The sequence below is a fragment of the Lytechinus pictus genome, chromosome 5, assembly GCF_037042905.1.
Source record: "Lytechinus pictus isolate F3 Inbred chromosome 5, Lp3.0, whole genome shotgun sequence".
Taxonomy (NCBI): Eukaryota; Metazoa; Echinodermata; class Echinoidea; order Temnopleuroida; family Toxopneustidae; genus Lytechinus; species Lytechinus pictus.
In genome coordinates, this window is record NC_087249.1 from 11,626,896 (window position 1) to 11,651,797 (window position 24,902).

Sequence of the window (24,902 nt, forward strand, 5' to 3'; positions counted from 1 at the left end):
ATCTGTTTTGAAAATAAGCTAAGCAGAGACTTAAAGGACAAGTCCACCCCAACAATATGTTGATTTGAATAAAAAGAAAAAAAATACAAGCAAAACACTGAAAATTTCATCAAAATCGGATGTAAAATAAGAAAGTTATGACATTTTAAAATTTCGCTTAAATTCACAAAACAGTTATATGCACATCCTGGTCGGTATGCAAATGAGGAAACTGATGACGTCATCCACTCACTATTTCTTTTGTATTATATGAAATATTCTAATTTTCTATTCATAGAGTGTAAAAGTGATTAATTCCTCCCTGAACATGTGGAATTAGCATCGTTTAATACTATATGTATCAGTCAAGTCGGTCCTTATTGTCAAATCTGTAAAAAATGAAATATTGTACGATTCAAACAATAAATATAAAGAAATAGTGAGGGACATCATCAACTGTCTCATTTGCATGTCACTCAGTTGTGCATATCACTGTTTTGTGAAAGCGAAACTTTAAAATGTCGTAACTTTATTTTACATCCGATTTTGATGAAATTTTCAGCGTTATGCTAGTTTGATTTTCCTCTTATTCAAATCAACATTTTTCTGGGGTGGACTTGACCTTTAAGGATAGAATGAGTGAGCTATTTTTGCTCCGTCTTTCCGTTTCCCTTCTCTCTTTATTACATGTACGAATAGGAGGTAGAGGCGGCACTATAAGGCATTTAGTATCCCATATTCATAAATTATATTTCTTCTTTAATTGTCCTCCCTATCGGTCCATTTTTTCTTTTCATTTTTTTGTAATAAGTTGATGTCTTCTTTGGGGGTGGCACAGCAAAGGGGGTGAAACAGACTTTTTCCTTTTTTTATTTCCTCTTTCTCCCTTACTATCCTTTCTTACCATCCCCCTTCTTTTTTTTTTTTTGGGGGGGGGATGGCCCCTTCAGCCCTATCCTTGTATCTGCATCTGGGTCCTGTTACACAAAGGTTTTTTTTAACGATTAATCGTACACTTGATTTTCAAGATTAATTGCACATTGTAGTCAATGGAATAAATCGTAGAAAAATGTTTGATGATGATTGCTATTAAATCTTTGTGTTACGGACCCCTGGTCTGCACTCCATAGGTATCAGTACACACGTTCACTCCATTCCCCACATACTCTCTTACATTCATTAGTCCTTCTATCACATTCATTTTTTTTCTACTTTCAATCTTCACTTTATATTGAAAAGACTTGCGACCTTGATAAGTTATAAAAGTAAAAAAAAATTAATGCACGATGTTACAATGACAGTGAATTTTTTTTTTAATATTCATATCGGGTTTGTTCAGACTCTTTGAACACTTTGATATGTGACGAAATTCAACAATAATGTCCAAATACGCTACACAGACATAACCATCTCACAAATAAATTTTTCAAAAAACAAAAAGAAAAAAATAAACCCCTCCCAGCGTGACGGGTATACGTCACTTGCCATACCCATGGAAACGTACATAAATATGCAGAAAACAAATAACACATGTAATATGCAAAACAGGTACAATATATTAATCCAGTGTTGAATGAATCTGTTAATAATGGCAAGTTAGATACTTCATATTCACCGCCCCTGTATTAATGTTAAGCCATGCGAGGATTCCCCGTTTTGAAGAAAAGATTTGAATAATGGAACTAAAATGAAATACTTTGAGGATGTCATACTTACAGCAGCCTCTATATCATGCTATTTTTAATACTTATTGGATTTCAAGGGGGATGTAGGCTGATTAAGAGCCAGTTGTCGCAACTGTAATGGGGACAGATTCTACAACATAGTAAATCTACTGAAAATGCCCGTCATATCACAATGGACAGCTTAGAGGTTTTTGTCGAAAATTGGTGAACCGGGACAGCAGATCGTCCTAAGATTCTGATCTGACCCCCAAAAATGCAAATATGTCCTTTGTCCAGAGTCCACGACGACACTGCTGTTTTGATTCACCCATTTTCGAAAGAGGCTGCTTTGTCATGAAGGGCTTTTGACAATAGATCTTCTAAGTTGTAGAATCAGTCCCCGTTGCAATTGCGATTAGTCCCTATTGATGTTTCTATTGGAAGAACTCACGTATCGCATTCACGCCAAGCTGGGATAACCAATTACGTAGTAAAACATTTCAAGTCCGAGTTTATCAGTCACAGTGGCTGACCTTATAGACGAGAGATTACTCGGGCCTTTTTGGTTAAAGTGGAGATAACAGCTGAGCGGGATTCAAAATCACAACCTCATGATCGTTTGTCCAGTGCTCTAACCACTACTAGACCACACTAAAATAAATAATAGAATCCCTAACTGGTAATCGTTTTTAATCAAGTTGATATGGCACTTAAAGGGAAATATCAGCAGTAGACCCTGAGAATCGCCTTTTTATTTGATAGAATTCACTCTTCATTTCACCCCAACTTCAAAAAATGACATCTTTCCATGACTGGTGCTTCTATCAATCAATTAAAGACAAGAAACATGATATCAATACAGAATTTCATCCAATGTATTTTGAGCAAAATCAAAATCCTTGTACATATTTATCAATATTTCAAGTTCACCTAAAATTATATCATAGCCCCCCCCCAAAAAAAAAAAACCCAACCCCAAATACGCATCACAAAGATGGCAAATTTCAGACTACCATTTCTGCATTTTTACTAAATTTCCCTTATAATCGACCATGCTCTTCCAGTCCATGAAAGATTTCAGGTGAACCACAGTGGACGTATACAGATAGGAAAGGAACTAGCTGTTTTCCTCTATATTACAAACAATTTGCATAGTGCAACAAAATATACACAACAAAATGAATGCGCAAAATTCAATACAGAATGACAACTTCATTCTATAACTCGATATGAATTGTTAAGGTATATCATCACATATTTCAGCATTTACAAAGACCCCCTACCCTACCCTATCTTATAAAAAATGAATTGAAATCAAATTCTCTATTTAACTGAGATGTCCATGTTTACACTCATTAGCGCATAGAGACATGCAATCTGCTATGCATGATTCGCTATGAAAGAACCAAGTATTCTTATTATTAATCATTGTAGTAGCAAAAAAAGGTTTAAACTGATCACAATGTAGGTATGTTGTAATAAAAGATATTAAATGTTACTGAATTGCTAATTGAAATTGAATTAAACATATCTCTTTGAATACTCCCCCCCCCTTGACGATTTATTTCCAATTCGTCCAATCGCCAACTCGTTTTCTATCATTTGGTCTACCATTGGCTCGTCCACTATCCACATGGTCTCATTGCCGATTCGTCCACTCACCATTTTGTCTAATAACCAGTTAGTCCAAAGACCAATTGGTCCAGTAGCCATTTAGTCCATTTACCATTTGGTCTAATTGGACTAAGTGTTAATTGTGCAAAATGAATAAAAATGAAATGGATATTAGACCAAGTGGTTATGAGACGAACTGGTGATTAGACAAAGTGAAGATTGGACCAAGTGATTATTGGACCAAATGGTTGTTAGACAAAATGTTGATGGACAGATTGGCATTGGACTAAATGAAGATAGGCCATGTGGTGAAAGGACGAGTTGCCAGTAGACGAATTGGCACTTTACCCCCCTTGACTTGTGCACTACTGAAAAACATAGCTCGATACAGCCAGGTCAGACACAATAGAAGAGCTGACTACTGTACACAGACAATGTGGCCCCAGTACGGTATTACAATCAACCCAGCTGGGTCTGTCAGCATTGGGACACCAAATCTCAGGTTGGTACAATTACACACAAGGCAAAAGCGATTTTGTGTCTCGCCCACCTATGAAAATAACCAGAAATATCTTGATTTGCGAGAGGACAGGTCCACCCCAACAAAAAGTTGATTTGAATAAAAAGAGAAAAATCCAACAAGCATAACACTGAAAAGTTCATGAAAATCGGATGTAAAATAAGAAAGTTTTGGCATTTTAAAGTTTTGATTTGCACAAAGCAGTTTTATGCACATCCTGGTCAGTATGCAAATGAGGAGACCGATGACGTCATCCACTCAATATTTCTTTTGTATTTTTTTATATGAAATATTCTTAATTTTCTCCTCATTGTCATGTTGAACATGTTGAATTGGCATTGATTAATATTACATGGTTCAGTCAAGTGGGTCAAATCTGTAAAAAATGAATAATTCAAACAATAAAGAACAACAGAAATTGTGAGTGACGGACATCATCGAATGTCATTTGCATGCCACTGAGTTGTGCATATCACTGTTTAGTAAAAAGTAAGCAAAACTTTAAAATGTCATAACTTTCTTATTTTACCTCCGATTTTGATGAAATTTTCAGCGTTATGCTAGTTTGATTTTTCTCTATATATTCAAATCAACAATTTTATGGAATAGACTTGATGTTTAAGCAATGATTCACAAGACAGACTTTGTGTTTATAACTAGAATACCAAGAATCGGACAAACAAAATAATCATAGACTCTATAGAATCAATAACTTTATTGGGGAACTAAAAATCTCTCCATTCATCTTTATTCTCGATGAAAAAAGCAGGTGATCCTTACAACCCAAATTGGCCACGAAATGACTGTAAATCAACACAATTATTCATGATAGGAGCAAATCTGTGCTTCAACAACAACCATCAAGAAACGATCTCATGTGGCATACCAAACACAGATGACAATAACACAAGCATGTACATGGTCAACAGTATCATTTACATCTTTGAAACTAAATAGTATACTTAAATATATAAATATATACACGATCATATGCAACAGACATAATCAATTTGGGGGGTGTTTCATAAAGACTTGTGTATGATTAAAAATCATCTTGCATGTGAAACATTATACACCTCTGCATTGGCCAGTCAATACAAGCTCCTGGAATGCTTTCACATTCTTATCAATGAGATAACTTTTGGTCGGACTTAGCTCTTTGTGAAACACCCCCCTGAACTATTATTTTACCGTACAGTCTCGTACACCACCACACCACCTCTTATGGTTAATATAAATAGGCAGAAATTATAAAATATATAGTATTTTCTCTTTTTTATTTATGACAGAATATCTTTTCAACCCTTTCGCACATACCCGAAAAAAAATAATCATTTGACATAATTTTTATACTGAATTTACTAAAATACTGGATACTACATTGAGGTCACTACGTGCTTCCCTCTTGGGAACCAAACATGTCTTTCATTGAGGGCCAGAAAGTCTTTCAAAGCTTAATATGCTTTGCAATTCTTGGAACAGACATCGCTATATACTCCCACGTTTATTCACTTTGTGGCGGGACAAGCCTCTATATTTTGTTAGAAGTCCCCACCATGGTCTCTGGGGAATTGTTGCTTCTCGACTTTCAACATGTAGCGGATGCAAGAATAACACTCGGAAATCTTCACTTTCTGAATGTCAACGTTCATGACACGCTTGTTAACATAAGCCATTACCCTGTTCCAAAGGACAATAATGTTAACAGTTGCGTTTCAAGTCTACGCTGGCCTAACCTCTAAATAGAAAAGAGTTTCCTTGGGTTGTATGAGACATGAGTCATTCAGGTGGTACTCCTTACCAGACCAGGACCTTTGTACTTGGCCGTTGTCTACGGGCACTGGGTAATCCCTGTACCAAGTCTAAGGGAATACAGAATTCAGTCATCAACAGGCTTATGATCCTCGACATGTAGAGCTGAACCAGTGTGGTCCATTCCTTTGAAGATCCTTTCTCTGAGATCCAGTCTTGTGTAGAAATCCCTGTCCATTGGACAGTTCTGTTGAGTACCCCATCTCTGCTTCTGCCTAGGTTCCAGAAGGTCATATTCAGGTCCAAGCCTCAAGGATTCCTAGAGGGCCTCTACCATTGGAAACATCTCAACAGAACTTTGGGACAACAAGGCACAACTACCTGTATGACGCATTACGCCAAACTGACTGTGTCATTCCACCGTATTCCAATTCCATCATCAGGAGTTAGCGACGACGAGGTATAAATGCAGCTGCCACTCTCTAAGAAAGCTCCAATCATGGGAAGATTTCAACTTTATGGAACCTCTCCATCCTTTAGCAGTGATTCTATGGATCATCTCTTCTTGCTTTATCTAGAGATATCTAAGACTCTTTCCACTTTAATCTGTTTCCATCTTTATAAGTCTTTGTGACCAACAAAGGGTCACTGTAGTAAGCTTCGAAGTAGAATTCTAGTCGTCACTGTCACTTTCACTGTCCTCGTACCCACTGAAGTCTATGGATGACGGGAGCTTGTCGGCACGCTGTGCATACTCCACCAGAGCAAAGTAACAAAACTCATACTGGTCTGGAGTCTGGATGCTGTAGGCACGCTGGGCTCTCATCAGACGCACCGTGTTGCAGACATCGATGGTGCCAACGTCCTCCAGGCGAGCTAAACTGATGTCCAACGTACAGAAGGTTCCTGAGGAGCAAACAGAGGACAGTATTGATGATCACTTTGACAGTACAGCATGCATAGCAAATCGATCACAACTTTGATCGTAACTACAAAAAGTTTTGCTTTACCTGACTTATCAGTTTCCATACACTTCATTCATTTTAACCAAAACTTGGAAAAATTTCATCTGTTTGTTCAATCATGCTTGATGTCAGTGGTATCAGTAAGGTATCAATAAAAAGATCCCTCTATAAGATCTGATGCCACTGTCCTGAGAGTTACATGCATAAATATGCCTGATCTAATGGTAAACAAAACTAAGAATATTACAGTGAAGAAGATCAATCCTTTGCAGGAAACTATTTTCTAGGATATTTGCCCTAAGACTATCAACAAACAAATTCAAAGTTTCAAAATATCTGTCTTTTCTCTCATCCAAGGAATTAAAACAAATGAAAATTTATATTCCTGGGCCCCGTTGTACAAAGAATTACGATTGATCCAATCAATCACAACTATGGAAAGCCAGCAAAGTCAACATATGAAATGCATGTTTGTTCAAAAAAAATTCTAGATATGAATCCATATCCATAAATTCATTGAATTCTTGACAATTTGGGGTGTTCTCCTTTGATTAAAAAGGACATTTTGCAAATTTCCCGGAGAAAAAATTATGACACTGATGGATTTCCATAGAGTTACGATTGATCGGACCAATCGTAACTCTTTGTACAATGGGGCCCTGGACTCCTTTTTAGGCACACCTGCCAAATTTGCTTCATTTTATTACAGTTTACATAGGGCCCTAAAGGAATTTGAGAGGCTCTTTTTTCACTTTTCCAGGGCTCGGGGGGATTTCTAGGGAAACAATCCAGAGCTCTAATGTAATTTTTTCTTCTTCTGGTGTTCATTCACCTGTCCTGCCGATACCAGCACTGCAATGGACCACTATGGGTGGACCTCCTGGGTGTTCAGTCCAGTTCTCTCCCATTTCCTTGACAGATGTTGACTGGTACTGCCGAACTTCCTCCCGGAACTCCAGCATAGCTAGTGCAGATCGGGGCGTCCCAAAGTCTGGCCAGCTCGTAAACTGAAAGTGGGTAATTCTTCTGCTTTCCCCGGTCTGTAAGCGAAATAGGTAAAGTCACACATAAGAAACAGATTAATAATCTTTTCTTATATACTAAGTCAGATGTAGTGGATTCAAGGTATTATGTGTATTCTTTTGTGTTCATATGATGGTTGTAAATAAGGATCACCCAAGCTCAATGTTTCGACAAATGTGTTGTCATCTTACCACCCCAGTTTAAATATCTGTGGATATCAAAGGTCTTTGTTTCAAAGGTTAATACTGAACTGGTCTATTGCAACGTGATTTCTTGGAAATAATTTAAAAATATATATAAATCTAAGATATTGGGTGAGACTGTTAAAAAACTCAAAAATTTTATGTCTTTTTTATAGACATTTGACTGTCTAATTCAGTATGCCAGTTTTTTCTATTTATCAAAATTTTCATTGATGTAGATTCCTTTGGGACACTTTGTGAAGGTGATGAGGGAATGCTACTTGTGAAGCTATCTCAGACTTACTGAGCTATTGTGAACTGTCAGCAAAGTGATGGTGTAATCCCTCCTGGTCTCCACCTCCAAATTGGCAACAGATATCTTGCCGTAGTCTCCCGACGTTCCTTCCTCCAGGGGCCAGTACTGACCGCACTTCAACCGCCCTCTTTCCACCGTCCTGGTCGTCATGACGATCGTTCTCACCTGGTTTTCCCAAATCATCAGCCAGAAGTCACTGAAAGTCTTTGGTAAGGAGCCTACAGGAACAAGCAGTATCAAAGTTGCGCATGAATTTCAAGTAAAAGTATAGTAGTAGTAGCAAGGTGGTGATATTTTACTTGATTGCTAAGAAAGCATGACTGCTTGTAAGCAAGCAACCAGAGGACTTATGATATAAGGTCCTCTCCGAGGGACCTGGTAATGAGGATTAAATGCCATACCAAAGGGCACTAGCGCACCAAGTGGGAATAGAACCCGAGTCACTGGAATCCGAAACCCCCTCTCTACCGACTGAGCTATCGAGCTTCCTAAAGAGATATCAACTTATCAAATTTTCTTTATCAAGCTCAACTATTGAACTAGAAGTCACTCAAGTCTTTGATGGTGGTAAATTTTAAAGTCCTCAAACAGGTACAGACTTACAGTTCCTTTAATATCCCTTTTAAAATCGATAAATTTTCATCAAAGTTTGTCTGCAGTTAAAGATCTTGCTCCCCACATTCGCGTATTTCACTGGCTTACCATGTTGATGAGCCACACTATTTCCTTGCCGCACTAATATAAAAATATAGCAGACTATTTTCTGAATTCATGAAAGCATATTTCCAAGCTGCATTATTCCGATCTGCATTAAATCTGGATCATTTGAGGGTGAATTCATGAAAGAGATTTGAGGGTAAATTTGAGAAACCAGAATGAAGAAGCTAAACAACCCTACATCTATTGAAAGGAGTGGGACTACGTACCCTGTGTAGCAATGAAGGCATTTTTCTGCTTGTATCCGTCCATGTAGTTAGCATTGAGGTAATCTGAGTAAGGATCGCCATTGAGTACAGGTAGAAAAACTCTGGAATGGTCGTAGCAGAGGACATCGGCATACCGGTTCTTATGCACGTTTAATCGGTGTCTGCAATGGAGAGAGAAAAACGATGCAATCATACTTCGATTTCAGACACTGGAATAATATGTAGGTCCATATGGGTGGAAGTGTGGTAATAAGAAGCAAAATTTTACTTAACAGCATATTGATGAATATGTAATGTTAGGCTTTTATATTTGCCTTTGTGTGCAGCTCTTCAAGTGGACACTTGTCAATGCAAAAGGTATTTTCATGAAGCTGTTCAGATTGCACATGACTTTATGATCAGATGGGGCCTGTAACACAAAGCTTAGCAATGATCGTAGAACATTTTTCTACGATTGATTGCATTGACTACAATGTACAATCAAGCGTACGATCAATCGCTAACCTTTGTGTTACGGGACCCTGGTGATCCTTCCTTGTGCTAAATCAAGTAAATAGCTGACTTGGCATCTAAGAATATAATCAAGGGATTTGTGAAGTTGTGTGTAACTTTAGAAAGAGCTTTGTGAAACACCATCTAAGGTTTGCTAAATTAGTGGAAATAAACAATAGAAGAATCCTAAAGAGAAAATGTAAATCCATGATACACATTTCTATGTCCCATGATACATGGAGTAGACACACAAAATTATAAAAGGAGGGGTGTGAAACAACCTGAAGTAGATCAACGACCTTGGGGGAAAATAAATCATGAATCATACATATACGGGGGAAAATCCCCAAAAGGTTAATCAAGTAACAAAGGGCATTAGTCTGGAAAACAGTTGAGTTAGCACCTGTGGTTAATCAACAAGGGTCTGTCTGTCATCACTGATGAGACAGCTCAGAGAGTCACCTGTCCGGATTGCTGAGACACTTGTTTGAAGTGCAAACCAAGAATGAAAGAGCCTGTCAGGTGTTTTCAGACCGCCTCCAAGTTCGTCAGTTCAAGGTATTTTCTGATCAGAAAATTTGCCCTGATCTACCCCGATCAGTAAATACCAGGTAATTTTGGCAATGTGAAAGCAAACTCCGTGTAATATCCCTGAAAGAAAATACCCACTAAATAGTAGGTACTTGTCAAAATGACGAGAACTTTCGCGGGGATTTTCCCCAAGGTTGCAGGAATTTTGGCAGTGTGAAAGAAAATTACGGGAAATTTTTAGCCTAGTGCGTAGTTCGGCGCGGGCGCCTTAGGTTGCTGCTGAGCTAGCGATTTTGAATCCCTAACTTGCCTGCTTTTCAGACCATACTGCGCATGCTCGTGACTTTGAGAACTTCGCCCGAAAGGGTCATAATGAATGCAGATAAAATTTATATGGTACTTTCGAGCCTGAAAAGGTTTTCGCAATCTAACGGGTACTCTGGTGATTGAGGCGGTCTGAATACACCTGCTGATGCCTCCCAATAATGATTCCAAGGATGCCATGTCATAAGACCTGCATGACATCACTGCCCTTATAATGACCTATTACTGGTCATACCTGGGAGCTGAGAAGTGTCTTCTTGGTCATTTGTGATCCCCATCGCAGACACCAGCAGACACTATTGCTTTTTAAATCCCCGTCTTAATAGCCCCATGCCCTGACGAAAAGGGGTGGCATTCCTCAATAAGGCAATTTAATAAAACCAAGGGTGGGAGCCTCTGTGAGCGGTCTTGACAGACATTCGCTGAAATCCTCGGTTTTCCAAACTGTTTTGGAAGACAAATCATGAACACTTCCAAGACCGCTTCGAGCGTTCCCATTACAAGTGGTTACCACTAAACACTGGCTTCCACTATTAACTAGTTCAAGGACGCACATGAGAACAGGGTCGTTCACTTCTGTACTGGACCAATTGACACACAAAATGAATCCAGATTATAGGCACCAAGATGTATCACAAATTAATCAAACTCTAATATTTAGTTATAAACTGGTCTGTAGCAACAGACTACATAAGGTAGGTGCCTGGATACTACTGATACATTGGTCAGAATTGCTTTTGGAATGGACCTTTTGATGATGGCATAAGGTGATCGCAGGTTTCAAGTCATAGAGATTTCATCGGCTAGACAGACACAGCATACAATTTTGAATGAGTTTCTGTAAAAGATAAAGAAAATCGAGGCGAGGGCTCATCGGGCAAGGCAAGTATTGAATGAGAAAGCCATCAATGATCCGGCCCAGGACTGGCTAGCACTTGCCTGTCATGTATAAATCTTTTGTGATCACTGTGAAACCTCTTAACGCGATCGGACAGACGTGTAATTATTGGGGCCATGCGTAATGAGAAAATTTGCTCAATTTGTCGGTCAGTGACATCCAGCTCCAATTGCGCATTTCCCATCATGTACCTCAAATACCACAATACATGTAGCTGTATTCTGCATGCTTACTGGTCAATTCTCGCACACATCCGCTTTCCTTTTTATATGTTTCCATCTCCTTCATCCCCTCTTTCACAAAGCTATACCTGCTAATAAGCAGAACCCAGTTGTGATCAACCCAATCGATCACAACTTTGGAAATTCATCAATGACATAATTCTCGATGTAGGAAATGCACATAATTTCTTTGGAAACAAAGAGAAGAGGCAGTCATGCATTTACGACTAAGTCGACTATAGAGGGGAGGGGGTCAGATGTCCGGGCACTTCAACAGATAAACATTATTTAATCTGCATTTTCTAAACATAAATGCATCAAATACATTGGAAGGAATATTGGTGAAACATAGATCACAAAGTTCCTGAAATTGCTGTCTTGTCAGGACAAAGAAAATACCCTGCATGGACATACATGTACATGTAGAACTAGGTATACAGAGCATTTTAGAGAACACTTTGAACAGGCAATTTAGATGATGGAATCGCCAATAAAGGCCATAACAGCTAATGATTGGATCGATCGCAACTCCTCATGAAACAGGGTCCAAATGTACTCCATTTCATCACTATCATTAATGATAGTTGCCCTCGATAGCATGTTGGTATCCTGTTTCACTTGACATGCATTCAGGAAGGCCCCCAGAGGCTAGCACGCATGTGTAGCCATGTCTTCAATTGCGAGTATGTAACCAGTATGCATTCATAATGGATTTCTTTCAATCAAATATTCACAAGGTTTGAAGTGTGCAGCTTCTCTTTCTCTCTCTCTCTTATTTCACTCTCTGTCTGCCTCTTTCTCTCCCTCTTTCTTTCACTCTGTCTCTCTCTCTCACATACACCCACACGATACCTTTACACTTTCTTTCTCGCACACACAAACACACTCGCACGTAGCATCTTAGGGTGCATACAAGCTAATGTACATGTATGCTTTAACAAGAATCACAAATGTGAATCCTACATGTACCTATATCGGAACGTTACAAGGCATGGTTGCAGGATAGCATTCAAGTCATCTTTCATCAACACTGATTCTCCCTTATTTCAAGCCTGGCTAGCCATAGCCCATCGTACTACCCAGGTACTGTAGACCCATAACAGGTCAACCTGGAGAGTAGGCCATAATGCCCTATACATGGAAGGCTACAATGCAAGTCAGTAAACTCGATATTTGAGATTGAGTAATGATAATAGGCATTTATAGCGCCATCTATCTAGAAATATTCTATTCCGAGGCATGATGTTATTATCATTATTACCCCGGCTTTAGCTCGAGCTGCCTTTCAGCGCTCATGCATTCAAGGAATTAATCCTGCTGGATACCCATTCACCTCACCTGGGTTGAGTGCGGCACAATGTGGATAAATTTCTTGCTGAAGGAAATTACGCCATGGCTGGGATTCGAACCCACGACCCTCTGTTTCAAAGTCAGAATACTAATCGACTGGGCCACAACACTCCACAAGTAGACCATACAAAGAATTTCTAACATGTGAAGTTCGATTTAAAAAAAATTGCCTTTTAATACACAACATTTCAAGTATATATTTACTTTGAAGGAGGTTTCTTTTCATATAGGATGAAAATTTGCTTGAACAAAACTTTGAGTTTGAATCTCGATTCCAGGCAAAGACTCTGATTGAAATTTTGATCGACAAGTTGGTCTTGTCACAAGACAAAATGCAGTTGCAACCTTCTGTGCACAAATCCCTGTCATGCAATTCAGACTGGATTTTGAGACCGCTTCTCTCAACTTTAGGGGTTGCAAACTAGTTTTAACTAAAACTTAAAAAAAAAGGATGAATAACGGTTCTTAACTTCGAGCTACACAAGGAACGAGGAATGACTCACCAAGCTGACTGAATTATCATATGTCACTCACTCAGTCAACGATGGAAAGCCTAGCGCGCTCCCTGGACATTTGAATTACAGATTACATTGGTGTTTGAATGATGGCCCTTGGGGATGGGCACATTCACTCATTCAACTGACAAAATGACAATGACACAAATGGTACCCAAAAGAAATGCAAGCTGCAGATGCAGAATTGATCGCTCAAGTCACCTCTTCATAAGCATACAGAAATCACACACACCCGTGTGGGTTTTAGGACAGAAGTCCATATTCTGGCTCCGAAAGAGAGGACTAATGATTAATCCTTTGTTTACGGGCATGATCGTCAAGGGATTCTTTCTGATTCATACCTCAATGGAATCCAAAGACCATGCAGAAAGAATGTTCACACTGTCCAAACACTGTTTTGAAAAGCAAGCATTATACCAAGAGGAGGTACCTTGTTCATGTTGACTGCATGAATAGAATTCCAAAGATCTACTGAAGGCATCACCCAGCTCTTGGAAGCCTTTGGTTAATTATCATTGGGAACGTGAACACATTTCATCAACCATGCAACAACCTGTACCAACCACACAGAAACGTTGTTAGCATAAACAGTAAGCCCCAATCTTATCTTTCAGATTGTGATGTCAAACGTTGATTCAAGGTGTTGTTCAGACATTGGGCATTGCTGCGGTATTACTAGTTTGTAACCGGGCCTCTGTTATTGCATCGTTAGCGCTAACAACATTTTTGAGCGGCCGGTACTGCCGATTCCAACCTAAGAAATAAAAGAGGATTTTGGAGGAAAATCTCTAGGTGAAAGCCTGTTGCTGAAAACTTCCTGAATAACAATTATCAACTGTTGTTTTTAATATTTTCTTTGTTTTTATCCATTGTGTATGTTTTTCCTATCTATCTCTGTAATTAAAAAACATAGAGCCAACTAGAGGGTGGCAGTGTGACACCAACATGGCAGGCGGGAGTGTGAACCCCACCTGGCAGACTGCAGTGTGAACCCAACATGGCAGGCAGCAGTGTGAACCCAACATGGTAGGCTGCAGTGTGAACCCAACATGGTAGGCAGCAGTGTGAACCTGATATGGCAGACAGCAGTTTGAACCCAACATAGCAGGCAGCAGAGTGAACCTGACATGATAGGTGGCAGTGCGCCAGGTCACCTGTCCATGTCATGGATACATCAGGACAATTTCTCTGAAAATGAAATGTATGGAGGGGCCGAGTCATCCCCCCCCCCCCCCCCCCCGATTGGCAATCAACCAAACCTCTCAGGAATCCTACACCCAGAGGACACAGGGACACCCTTGACAGCCTGGAGAAGCTCACTCTGGAGAGAGCCACAACGACAGATGGACCAGCTGAACTGGTTTGGCATTACACTGATCTAGTTCTCTGCAATTTGATTATTCCATCTGTATGCTCAGCTTACGCACGTGTCAACATTGAGTCACACAAACCACCACTGCAATAGATGCCTTCCGACAAGTTAATGCCACGTATCTGGGACTGGAATCCCATCTTACAGGGTATTTGAAAAGATTAACAAAAACACAAAATAAATCTATTTAAAATGACCTCTTCATTCATGATCCAGTCTAGATTCCCTGTTATATTTATGTCATACACTGAAACAGCGTTTCAATTTTGTCTTATACTGTTATTGTTGAAAGTTTTGTCTGTTACTATAGTAATTTTCACTGTAATTGTGGTCTACGTGTTAGGAACTGTTTCATAGACTGTACCTTATGCATGTAATTCTTCCTAGTGCCCTCAATGAGCACTATTGGATCATTCCTATGTGGAGGCCTCATGGTCTAGTGGTCATGATTCTCGTCTTTCAATCTGATGGACATGGGTTCAATTCCAAGCCATGGCGCCATTTCCTTCAGCAAGAAATTTACCCACATTGTGCTGTGCACACTCAACCCAGGTGAGGTGAATGAGCACCTGGTAGAAATTTACTCCTTTAAACGCAGAGCAAAATAACAGCTGCTCTGCTATTAAATTCAGGGTAATTATGCTGCATTACTATAGGGCGCATAGAAACTTCAGATAAAGTATATAATATCCAGTTCACACATACATTGTAATCATTGTTATCATTATGTATAACAGACATCTTTACCTTTTACCCAAAAAGAGGTTTTACAATAACCAACCTCCCACAGATACCTTTTTTTTACTTGGAAAAAAGATGTGCACAAGAGGAAATGTCACTGCCATCAAAGGCAGATACCATCATAACCATCAGTCCACTTCCCTAATCCATCGAGTTAGTTACAACATCACTTTGGCGAACTTTACATGATCTCTTTATCAGGACCAGACCGGAGTACGTAGGCTTTAAAGACACCCCAGGCAGGAAGACGAGGGGACCTTGAGCTCGACAACAAGCCTCAAGCTCAGGAAACAAAACAACAAACTCTCCTCCGTACGGGCAGGTCTGCGCAGGGTCTGGGACACCAGCCATTGGTGTAACGCATGATTCATACTGAGTGCAGCCCACTCAACAAGTTCAAAAGTTTGCCGGAACCTTCCCCTGCTACGACCTGTCATCAAGAACTTGTTGCAGGCTCTTTCTCAGTAATCTATCTGAACCCACTCAAAGAGTAGTCAACCGGCTACGTACCGCAAGACACACAAACTCTTTGCGGGGGCGGTCTTATTTATTTATAATTATTCCAAATTGTATCATTCAAGTGGGCACACTAAGATGAGCATAGGATTCTAAATAATTCTTTTCAATCGAATTCTAATGGGAAAACTAATTTATTAGGGAGGTACCGTCTTATTTCAAATGAGGCATGCGTCTATCAACTTTAATCAACTCTCTGCCTACTAAATTTATCCCAAACATCTAATAACAACCACTGTAAACTCTTTTCCACTTCCAACAACCAGGGTTACCATAATCAGGAAGCGGTGATAGTTGGTAGAAATGGATATCTTTCTTTTCTTTTTCATGTTTTTTGTACGTCACTGCAGAGAATGCAGACAAAGTCTTCTGAAAACTATTAATATTTTCACAGATCTCATCCACTTGACTACTGAATCCTCTATTGACTACCTGTAGGGACAGTGATTTTCCGTTTCTAAAAATTGCCTTTTCCGTTTCAGAAAATCTCAAATTCCGTTTCAGCATGTCAGAAAACGGAAATTCCGTTTCCTCATAGACTTTGTGTACATGAAAAAGTGACAATTCCGTTTACATAGAAAACCAATACACAATGAGTAGCGCTATGTCAAAATGCTAGCGCTGGTCAAAATTTGCATCTACCAATGTACTAACATCGCTCTAAAATCCATTTTAATCGAAGAGATTCGAGCTAAAAAACTATTTAAAGAAACATAATCAACATTAATACATCCTCACCTTTCATATTATTAGCATTATTTTATGGTTACATGGGATTTTATTGCTGATTTGGGGACTTTTCGGACATCGTTTTGAGTAGTCGACGACTTTCGCCTATCCGCCATTTTGGATTTGTTGAATCACCGTGATCATTGCATTATGACCGAACGCAGAGGGCAGCAACACACGGCCGTATTCTGCCTTATATGCGGACGTCAGTGTAAACTAATTTAGATACGATCGAGTGATGGAGGGGCTCGAATGTAGTTACGATGTGTTGATTGTCATGATTGTTGTTGCAAAGTATTTTGTTGAGGATTTGGGATTATTTATGTTGATATTTTGTGCATTTTGAGAAAAAACAAGTTTTCCGTGATTTTCCGTTTGAAAAGCCACTTTCCGTTTCAAAAGGCCGATTCCGTGAATTCCGTCCGTTTTCCGCGATCGCGGAAAATCACTGTCCCTATACCTGGTGGAGACAAGTTTGTTATATGCTTTTCACCAGTGTTGAAATTACTTTTTATTTTAGGGAGCCATTTTGAAAAACAAATGAGAGCCATTTTTCATTTTACCAGAGCCGTTTTCAGTTTTCGAGAGCCATTTTTTTTTCATGATTCAGGGCATGGTTTTGCATTGCATTTTGTCCTGCTTGTTTACAAATTCATAAACATTGTATTTTTTTTTCCATTCATTGTTATTGTTAAATTATTATTTAATTTATTGTTGTTCATTTACATGTACATGTAGGTCTAATGTTTATTGTTTGTATTTCGTAGATTAAAGTAACTGGACGTTTTAACTTCTACAATTTTGTTTATCAAATTTGAACAGAATTTGTATTCAGAGGAATCCTTTTCATAATTACTTTTTTCATAAAAACTCACTTGAAAATTATTTTATGAAATATTGAATGCATCACAGCCTGACAGCTAACATCAACATGTCAACTATTTCTCAAGCTAAGCTATGCCTACGCCAGCACAGCTCTCAGTCAATCATCACCGCAACACAGGCGGGTATGAAACTGCATTAGCGCCAATACATGTATACACTCGGGCACTGACTGTTACTCACCAAAATTCCCCACTGAAAATCTTAATTTCGGTCTTAAAATTGCGGCATCTGCGCCATATTTCCAGAGCACGAAGTGGAGTCGCCGAAAATTGCTCTAAAATAAAATAAACTGTGATTTTCTTCTGAGTTCACGATCTTATTTTCTTGCAAATTTAGGATGGTATCTTCAAAATTAATCCAATAAAAAAGGATTTTTTTTACTATCAAAGTTATGGCGAAGTGCTGGTGCCGCGCAGCGTTTTTGAAAAATAATACCCCGAATATATCGAGAGTTTGAAACTCGATATACATTTTTCTGAAGCCCCGCACCTGTGATTCTAAAAAAAATCCACTTAGTTACACGTCAGAACGTGACGATACACGAAAGTAAAAACTTCAGCTGCGCTGGGTTATATGCAGTCGTAAATGGGAGACTGGACAGGCGCGGATGGGAGCAATTTTCATGTTGGGAGTCGCTCGGTACTTGGCAGTTTTAGGCAGTTGCGAGAGCGATTCCAAAGCACACGAGGGCGGAATCGCTCGTTGCTCCTGTGTATTTTCAACCCTGCATTTATTTAACCCCATACTATTCTTAACCCCATTTTTCGTTTCACACTGTCTTTCTTAACCCATACTATTTACTGAGCCGGGTTTAACACTTTAACCCCAGACTATTGCACAGCTCATGAATATTGATGATTTTACCACACAGGGCATGATTAACGTGAAATTTTGATTTCTGTGATTGGCTAATGCTTAGCCCCACTTTTCCTTAGCCCGGTGTCGTTTCACACTGCATATCTTGGCACCGCAACAAGCCGGCTAACCCTGCATTTTGCAAGGCCAGATAGTACATGTAGGTATGTACTATTTACCACGCTAGCCCACTTTGCTAAAATGTAGTGTGAAAACGAAGTGGGCTATAAAGCTTAACCCCAGGAAATTGGTGGGGATAAGACCCCCCCTTAGCCCCACCAATTTCCCAGGGTTAGGGAAAATATGTGCAGTGTGAAAAGCATATCATAATCTAATTCAGAAGCCAGAAAATTCATGTTGAAACACTTGTTTTACAATTATAATACATGGGCATATCCTTTCTGATTAAAAAAATATATATATTTTTAATAATACAGGGTTCATTTATAGTCTTTCATTTTTTAATCACAATTTCCGTTCAATGCCCATAAAAATGTGATATAGATGTTTATCTGATAATGCAGTGTCCGGGGAAGCATAGATGCAATAATTACCCACAAAATGAAATAATGCCAGTATTAAAATGCTTTGCCACACTAGGATTTATTAGGGACTTGCGCTTGATTTTGTTGGTTGCGTTTAAACGCAATTCTCTGTCTAACAGGCCCCTGGGTCCCGTAACACAAAGCGTATTGATTAATCGTACGCTTGATTTTCAAGATTGATTGTACATTGTGGTAAATGCAATCAACTGTAAAATAAAGTTCTACGATGAATGCTAAGTTTTGTGTTACGGGCCCCTGATGTGGCATGTACAAAATTTGCCTGCAAGTGTGCTATCAATATTAACCAAGGTTCTCTCAACTGCAACCCTGGTAGTAGAATGGACGCTCAAGCAAGCTTATAATTGTTGATCACGATTCTCATAAACTCAGCAAGGAATTTATCCACATTGTGCTGCACTCAACCCAGGTGAGGTAAATGGGTACTTGGTGTAGGAATTTATTCCTTGAAAAGCTTGTGCGCTATAAGTAATTACCCCCGCAAAGCTAAAACAGGGGTAATAATATCCAAGTCTTTTGGAAGCAAATAGAGACGTTATAATTTTAATGTAATATGTGCTGTACAAGAACTGTTTATAATTATTATTATTGTTATTATCATTACTATTATTATCATCATTATTATTATTATTAACTATCACTATTTGCGGACCACAGTGCTCATTTTCACCCAAGTGTGTTTATACAAATCTTACTGTATAAACACACCTCGAGAGCATCCTCAGGAAAATTCCCACCATTGGGAACAAGACGGCTGATTTCAAAATCATGATCTCTGCGTGAATAAAACAATATGACAGATAGAAATAATAAAATCAAAACCAAATAGTTGCAGCAGTATGTCCCGCTGTTCTGCTATTAAGAGCATGCTGGCAAATGACAGTGATGACTGCATTGGTTCTTTCATACATGTAGACCTCAAGATCAACAATCTCTCTTCAAAAGTCACTCTGAGAACAGAAAGACAGACGACCATCATTTTTGTGGGACACGCTGTCAGGGAATAATTTTGCTTCAATTTGAATAGCATTTTGGGTCATAAGAGAAAAACTCTCAACTATAAAGTAATGTACAGTCCTATGTAAAAATATGCTATACAAAAGACTTAATACATACATGTAGCAGTCTTTCAAAAATGTGGAGCAAATTGTGATGCGATACCAGGAAAATTATTCCCTGTGCTGTATTTTTTTTTTTCAATTTGAATTTATATGATCTATAGTTAGGAAGAAATATTAATCAGTAATTATCTGAACAGGGATATTTTCACCATGTTTCACATACCTATTTGGGGCTTTATACTAAATAATGTGCACAGCAATAATTTATGTTTTTTCATTGAAAGTGGCAACTCTAAATATTATGAAATCTACAATTAACACAGAGGAGAATGCCATGTAAAGGTTTGATTCATCATCCACCAGCCTCCTATCACATGACCTACAGATGCACGACCTGCACATCTTTGAGAAGAATCCCAATAATGATAATCCTTAATTTCACGAGATACTGCAGAAACCTTTGCATTGTACCTTTTTATAGCAATCATGATGATGACTAGCTTTAACTGATTTCAATCAAAAGATGAATAATATAGTGCGTGTAGACTATATTGACTACAGTTATACTATTTCCAGATGGGGGCCAATAAAACTTTCTGAACTCAGACAAATCAATACCAGCCTTCAAATATCCACCAAGATATGCATTGCCCTCACGTACTACTCGTTGATATTTCCAGTTGGTTTAATTCAACAGTTCCTATTTCTCCCCCTCAATTTTTCTTCCCCTTCAGTAGAAAAAGATTATCCCACGGGATGCCTGAAATATCTTCAATCACTGGAAGTTTTTAGTAAATCCACCTTGCCCATGACTCTTAATGTGTCACTTCACTCATTTTATTTCTCATATGATATTGTTTATATGCTTGTATGATACATGTGTACATAAAATATTAAACTGTAGTTTTTCTCCCATACCATGGGTTGTTTTTTCTTTCCCTTTTCCATTCGCAACTATATCGGCAATGCATATATTTAATTTTCTTTCTTGATAATCTTTACTTGTATCAATTTATTCACGAGGTACTTTCCTACCCAATTTACCCCTCTCCTCTCCCCTTGTTTCCCTCTATTCCTACACCCCCTTCTCTTCCATCACTTCTCCTCTCCTCTTCTGTTCCTTTCCTGTCCTTCTCTCTATCCCATTTTATAGCTCACTCCCCTTATTTCCCTCTCCTCCTTCTGACATTCGACCTTTCCTCTTTCTTCTTCTCTCCTTTCCCTTTTCTCTTTTCCCTGTTCTCCCTCTCCTCTCTACTGAGAACAGAGCAACTGCTCTTAAAGTTTTTCATGTGAGTTGGTCAACACCTATATGATATGAACATTGGAACAGAAACTATACCATACATAAAAAAAAAATACAGATTTACAATACATTCATCCTGATTTATGATGCAAACAATGACAAATTCTGATTTAGAAGTAACTTTTTTAAATACATAACTGCCATCTAAAATGTCCAGAGTTTTCAAATCTTTTGTCATTCCAAAGAAACTTGAAAATATATCTTAATGTCTAATAATGTCTCTTTAATACCCTGGTAAACTCCCTCTCCCTAATAATTATAGTATAATTTTATTTCAAGGATAACTTCATATTTTCCATTTATGTATGATTTCATTGTTTTTTCTAATTTGTGTTGGATTGTCAGGCACCTTGAGTATTACTTGGAAGTGGATATGTGTGCATAAGATATTTGGTAATTATCTTAAATTATCAGATTTTTTGATAATGAAAGTTTGATGTAAATAGTTAATTAATACAAGTTTGGTAAATGGCATGAGGAGATGATAGAGCAAGTACTTACTTTGATGCATAGAATGTTCCTGCTGGTGGTTCGGCTCGGATAGCTGCATACTCCTTATAAATACCACTTTGCCTCATATTGAGGATATAGGATACCAAGGCCTCTATGTCCATGCCGCTATCCGTTGGCTGATGCACCGATTCCGTAGCAGAGAACACAGGTACATCCTTTCGATCTGGAACCGGGGGTGGCGAATCGTTGGGTCGGGGACGGGGTGGTTTGGGCGGCGGACCCTCCGGGATCCCGTCGCTGTCTCCGTCCTTCTCGACAATTTCCGTTTCGTGTTTTTCCTTAGCGTCTTTCTGGATCTTCTCCTCATCGTCCATGTCGCAAAACCTGTGGTCTTTTAAGGAGCCATTGCCCCTGGAGTCCGTGATGAGTTGACCGTTACCTGTACCGTTGGCGCTGTCGCTACTACAAGTTGTTTTCATGTCCTCAATGCTGCCACGTATGGGGTCCGACAGTGTGCCACTATGGCTAGACTGTAGACTGTCCGTACTACCTCTATGGCTAATGTCCACTAAGAATCCAGCCGAAGGGGAGTCTATATCTGAAATCCTATCGATCCTCTCTGGGGCGTACAGTTCTACTGCTTTCTGGTTGGCCTCCAAGGCCTCTGGAGTATCCACTAGGGAATCACTGAGGTCCCGTGAGTTGCGGTTTTTATCGCTGTTTTGGTCCAGACACGAGTTGAGCCAGTCTAGGTGTTTGACATCTGCCGTTCCACCGAGGTCTTTGGGTAGCGAGGTGGCAGGGAGGTATCGACATAGTCTTTCAGCGCTTACCAGGGTTACCTTGAATAATAGGTAAAAAGTAAAAGAAAAGGGAAGAAAATACAAAAAAAAAATCAATGTAAGTATAAAATATCTCAAAATCTGAAGTTCTGATATGGGTACACTGTATATTTTTCAACAACTGTTTGTACTTTCGAAAAGTTACTAGATTCAAAGAGCATTATTGCTCTTAAGAATTAATCTTTAAAATTGCATTATACCAGTATTGGCTCAGTTGGTAGATCATCCGTGTCTCACAACTGGGAGGTCAGGAGATCAAGCCCCTGCTGTATCAGAGCCAAACGATGTTAATGGGAGTTGCTGCTACGCTGTTTGCCGTTCAACAATTTAAGGAATAGAGCAACGTCGATCTGGAACTGCACTGCCAGGCCCACGATCAATTGGGCAAAATGAATTTTTGTTGTATTTCTATTTCAGATTTCTATTTTGAACAAAAAATAGGGATTTTTATTTTCATGCCATAATTTTGAACTACAAATTTAAATAGAACAGGTACATGTATATAACACATGATTTGCAGTCCAGTCTATAAAAAAAATGCTTTCACTTCAATATAATATTCAACCGAATGGAAGGCTGATCTATTCAAGTTTCTTTACTCAAGTCGGAGTCAAGAAATATGTGACATGATTATAAAAAAAATGGAATCAATGGTAAAAGTATTCATGATTGATTTGTTATCAAATCACAGAACTTCCAACAAAATGTGCATGAGGTATCACGTGAATCAATTACATGTACAGAAGAACAAAAAGACAAAAATCTACCAAAATATACATGTAGGCCTAAAACAGGACTTTTAAGATGACTGGAATATTAAGTGCCATCGTATGGGTCAATTTATATTTCCCTGTATATTTAAACAAATTTTCACAAAAGGGAAAATATTATTGAAAATTCTTTTGGGGGGCTACCGGTTCTTTTGAGCTCACCAGCCCAATTTTGCTAAAATGTATTAGTTGATATTAGACCATATGTGAATTTCAGGGGCTCTTTATTAGTTTTCCAGTGCTCTGTACAGCATTTCAGGGGTGAATTTGCCCTGTGCCCCCAGGTAATTTGTCCATTTTACAATTTACCTGTTGGCTATAGGTACAAGGTGGTCCTTCTATGGGAATTCAAAAACTTCAGTAGTCAACAAGTTATAATCATTTTAATAAACTGGCAAATAAGTGAAATAACATACTTCGTACTAAAATGGATTTAAAAAATCTTACAGTAAGAAATGTGAAGCAACTCTAGGCCTATATTTCAACTTTAACAATAAATCATGACTAAAATTAACACATTATGCCTTTTAAATTCATAAAAAATCATTAGCAGCTTAAGAATAGCTTTATGATACGCAACAGACTGTCTTTGTGTAGCTCGATTGAGTGTAAAAATACAGGTCTACTCAACCCTTCACTCGGATCTATACAGTGCAGACATAAATGTTACATGAAGCCTTCATATCATATTATCCATGTTGTAACCTCCTTACCTCAGAGACATCACTCACCAATGAAGTGCTAACGCGAGTCCCAAAGGACAGCTTTTTCAAAAGAGCATTCATGATGCGCCCACTTCTTGCTTTCGATGGCATTACGGGTAAACGTCTCTATAAATCTTATCATATGCCAAAGCGAAATGTTTTCAAATCTATTGCCTTAAATGAATCATGATCATTGATACCGAGTCAATGATGCAGGAGAATGTCAATGCTTTCATGAATGCAGATGTAGGATCCAGATATAAGCCGTCCACCAATGGCAACAAGCAGCCAACGGAATCATATGATAATGATATTCCGATCAGCTCCCAATCCTTAAGGTACAGGAGTCAGTTGATTTGGGCATAATACAATACAATGTCAAAATGTGAAATACACAAGACGGATGAAGGAGAATAGCAACAAGCTGAGACACAGGGCATCAAAGCTTTCAATATTCGATGCTAGAGTCTGCTGTGGTAATTAGAGAGATGATGTGAATGATTCCGATTCCAATGGATCTTCCCAACTGCAATCCTACACAGAGGTCTTGTTGCTTCACAGGTCAGACAGTAAAATGAGCTTGCATCCTGCTGGTCTCACTCAGAGCTCACAGCACTGCCACTCGGCAGCGCTAGAAAATCAACACACACACGCCATACACACGTTCTTTCCATAGTGTTTGTACTGTATCCTATGGCAAGCTCTTAGAGCACAGCAAGATAAATCTCGGCTCGATTAGGCACAGCGAGGCATCTATCTATATCTCATCCTCCTGAATAACCCCAAGTACCCTGTCCCCCCACCCACCCATCCCTTCTGAATGAACATGTCTT

General features: G+C 38.9%; 1 protein-coding gene across 2 annotated transcripts; it reads right to left on the reverse strand.

Annotated features, from left to right (window-relative positions):
• Window positions 1-1,268: 1,268 nt before the first annotated feature.
• On the reverse strand, window positions 1,269-24,686 carry LOC129262432 (tyrosine-protein phosphatase non-receptor type 9-like). 2 transcript variants are annotated; one of them, XM_064099817.1, is made up of 6 exons: window positions 24,097-24,686; window positions 21,802-22,595; window positions 8,942-9,102; window positions 8,004-8,233; window positions 7,327-7,534; window positions 1,269-6,435 (listed from the first exon to the last, which is right to left on the reverse strand). In XM_064099817.1, the coding sequence occupies exons 1-6, from the start codon at window positions 24,178-24,180 to the stop codon at window positions 6,203-6,205; spliced, it is 1,710 nt and encodes a 569-aa protein (XP_063955887.1). In that variant the 5' UTR covers window positions 24,181-24,686; the 3' UTR covers window positions 1,269-6,202. The 2 variants fall into 2 exon arrangements, with proteins under 2 accessions (XP_063955887.1, XP_063955886.1); XM_064099816.1 differs by having other exon boundaries at window positions 24,079-24,680.
• Between the last annotated feature and the right edge of the window lie 216 nt (window positions 24,687-24,902).

Excerpts from the sequence above, each read along its gene's own strand:
- LOC129262432 (XM_064099816.1), bottom strand. The coding sequence starts at position 24,180 with ATGCCATCGAAAGCAAGAAGTGGGCGCATCATGAATGCTCTTTTGAAA. Across the intron at positions 9,103-21,801 it reads GGAACATTCTATGCATCAAA|ACACCGATTAAACGTGCATA; the intron begins GTAAGTACTTGC and ends TCTCCATTGCAG. Across the intron at positions 6,436-7,326 it reads TGCTGGTATCGGCAGGACAG|GAACCTTCTGTACGTTGGAC; the intron begins GTGAATGAACAC and ends TTTGCTCCTCAG.